Raw genomic sequence first — 2282 nt, 5'->3', positions numbered from 1 at the left:
TTCTACAAAACTGTCTCATTTATTTTTTTGTCCTTCTATTTCCCAAGTATATCATCATTTCCTTAAATAATCTTTTATAGATAAAACAAAAATAATGGCTAAGTGTTACTACCAGGATCCGGATTATTAATCCAAGTCACTTCGAGTTCAACTAAACCACGTTCCACCATTCGCAATCTGAGACACATTTCTTGAAAGATTTTGTTGTTTTCCCACATAATATTGCTTTCTTCAGCCAAGAAATTTGTTCGAATGGGTTGTATTGTAGTTAAAACAGTGCCACTCGGGTGATGGTTTTCCTTTGTCATATTTAGTGCCTCCAAAATCGGTTTCACGTCAATTTCCGCATATCCCATTTTGTCATCCAATGTAAACGTGTCATGATCATATACTTTCTGCATGCAATCATAGATAGATTCATCAAAATACGACTTTAAGTTGAGATAAATGAAATAGGTAATTATCTTTTTAATAAATTAAAGAACAATGATTAAATATTTAAATGCCAAGTTTGTAAAAAAGTTAAGGAATTGACTGTGAAAGCCTTCTTTCAATGACTTTCTCGAACAATTCTCAAATAAACAATCATTTTTTATTCAATTTCATTCTAAGCAAAACCATAAAATGATTATTTAATCTCATGTATTCCAACTTTTATTCATACAAAACTTATTGCATAAATTACATGAATGGTCCCTATGGTTTAGGGTAATTTGCGTGCTTGGTCCATAACTTATTTTTTTAACTCGTAAGGTCCTTACTATTTGTTTTTGTTACACGTTTGGTCCATAATGTTTGTTTTTGTTATACGTTTGGTCCCTATCTTACCTAAAAATACTATTTTTTAAATAGAAAAAAATGATAAGGTATGTAAGGTACGGTGAGGGGATGAGATTGAGGGTGTGTTTATTTAAATAAATCAAAAAATCAAGAGCAAAATAGTCTTTTTAGGTTAGACAGAGACCAAGCACATAACAAAAACAAATAGTAAGGACCTTTCGAGTTAAAAAAATAAGTTAGGGACCAAACACGCATATTACCCTAAACCATAGGGACTATTCGTGTAATTTACCCAAACTTATTTCTATACAACACTTACCACCCTAACTGGAAGCTCAGGATCATAAATGGGAAAATCGAATTCTTCATCCCACTCGGGGTTGCAATCTTTTTTCACAAACCGAGTCTTCACTCTCTACATTGAATAAAACAACACTTATTTAATCAAAATGAAACCAAAACAATATTAACAATTCTAATAATATTCAAATTGTTTATATAATTACGTAGATATGATGAATCAAACGAAAAACCATGACGAATGTGACTGAATAAAATGAGAAGAGAAAGAGAAGGGTGGTGACCAGTTTATCTGTCTTGATCACAACGTAAGGATCGCTCGCTTTTGAATCACGAACAGCCAGATTCAACCCTCTTTTGATCCTAATTTTAAGAACACCAATCGGATTATCCATTAGAAATAATCCCTCATGCCTGTTTTGATCTCTCTCTATATATCAGCTAAAACTGTATGTATGTATAAATGGATTCAAAATTCGAACAGAAGAAAGAACATTGATGCGAATGTGATTAGAATGAAATGTGTGGGTTTATATCCTCTAGGAAATCGGGGCAACCATTCGGATGAATGATTTACGTATTATGACATTGCTTAAAGATCGCATTTGCCAAAAACAAACAAAATGAAGGTGTTTGTTTTAATGGATCTATCGTCAAAATATTTCATTATACAATGATGGTTTGCCATAATATAGCTCGCAGGGGATTAATGCAAAATATATTATTTGTTTTGAGGATTAGATTTTGTATGAATTATGATTTATGGTCAATAACCAAATAAATTTTAATTTTAATTTTATTATTATTATTATTTTTGAAATGAAATCTCTAACAAAGTCCTAAAACTTTGATATTATTTATGAAAAAAACATAATTTTTTTTAATAGAGAAAGTAAAAAACCTAGCAAAGGTTTACATATTATGACAAAAAACAATCGCTTACACATTCGACAGTAATTTTAGATTTTAGCAAGTAATTTTCACAAAATTCTCTATATTTCAAGCCTATTCACGATAAACATATTGATTTTTTAATGAAACAAATTAAAGATTATTATCTTATGATAATGATAATTTTACTGTACTCTATGTGTGACATGATATTATATTACTGTAATCTTATTATATTATGTTTGTTTGAGAGATAGCATTAACTTACCGTATATCAAATAGAATATATTATCTTATTATAATCTTATTAT

General features: G+C 29.6%; 1 protein-coding gene across 1 annotated transcript; it reads right to left on the bottom strand.

Annotated features, from left to right (window-relative positions):
* On the bottom strand, positions 1–1565 carry LOC145090287 (protein C2-DOMAIN ABA-RELATED 3-like). The gene is made up of 3 exons (XM_079028574.1): positions 1365–1565; positions 1100–1195; positions 1–395 (listed from the first exon to the last, which is right to left on the bottom strand). The coding sequence occupies exons 1-3, from the start codon at positions 1473–1475 to the stop codon at positions 99–101; spliced, it is 504 nt and encodes a 167-aa protein (XP_078884700.1). The 5' UTR covers positions 1476–1565; the 3' UTR covers positions 1–98.
* Between the last annotated feature and the right edge of the window lie 717 nt (positions 1566–2282).

The sequence above is a fragment of the Lactuca serriola genome, chromosome 2, assembly GCF_051521515.1.
Source record: "Lactuca serriola cultivar US96UC23 chromosome 2, Lser_US96UC23_V15, whole genome shotgun sequence".
Classification (NCBI taxonomy): domain Eukaryota; kingdom Viridiplantae; phylum Streptophyta; class Magnoliopsida; order Asterales; family Asteraceae; genus Lactuca; species Lactuca serriola.
Note: the sequence above shows the minus strand (reverse complement) of the source record. Positions and strands in the feature narration are given on the sequence as shown.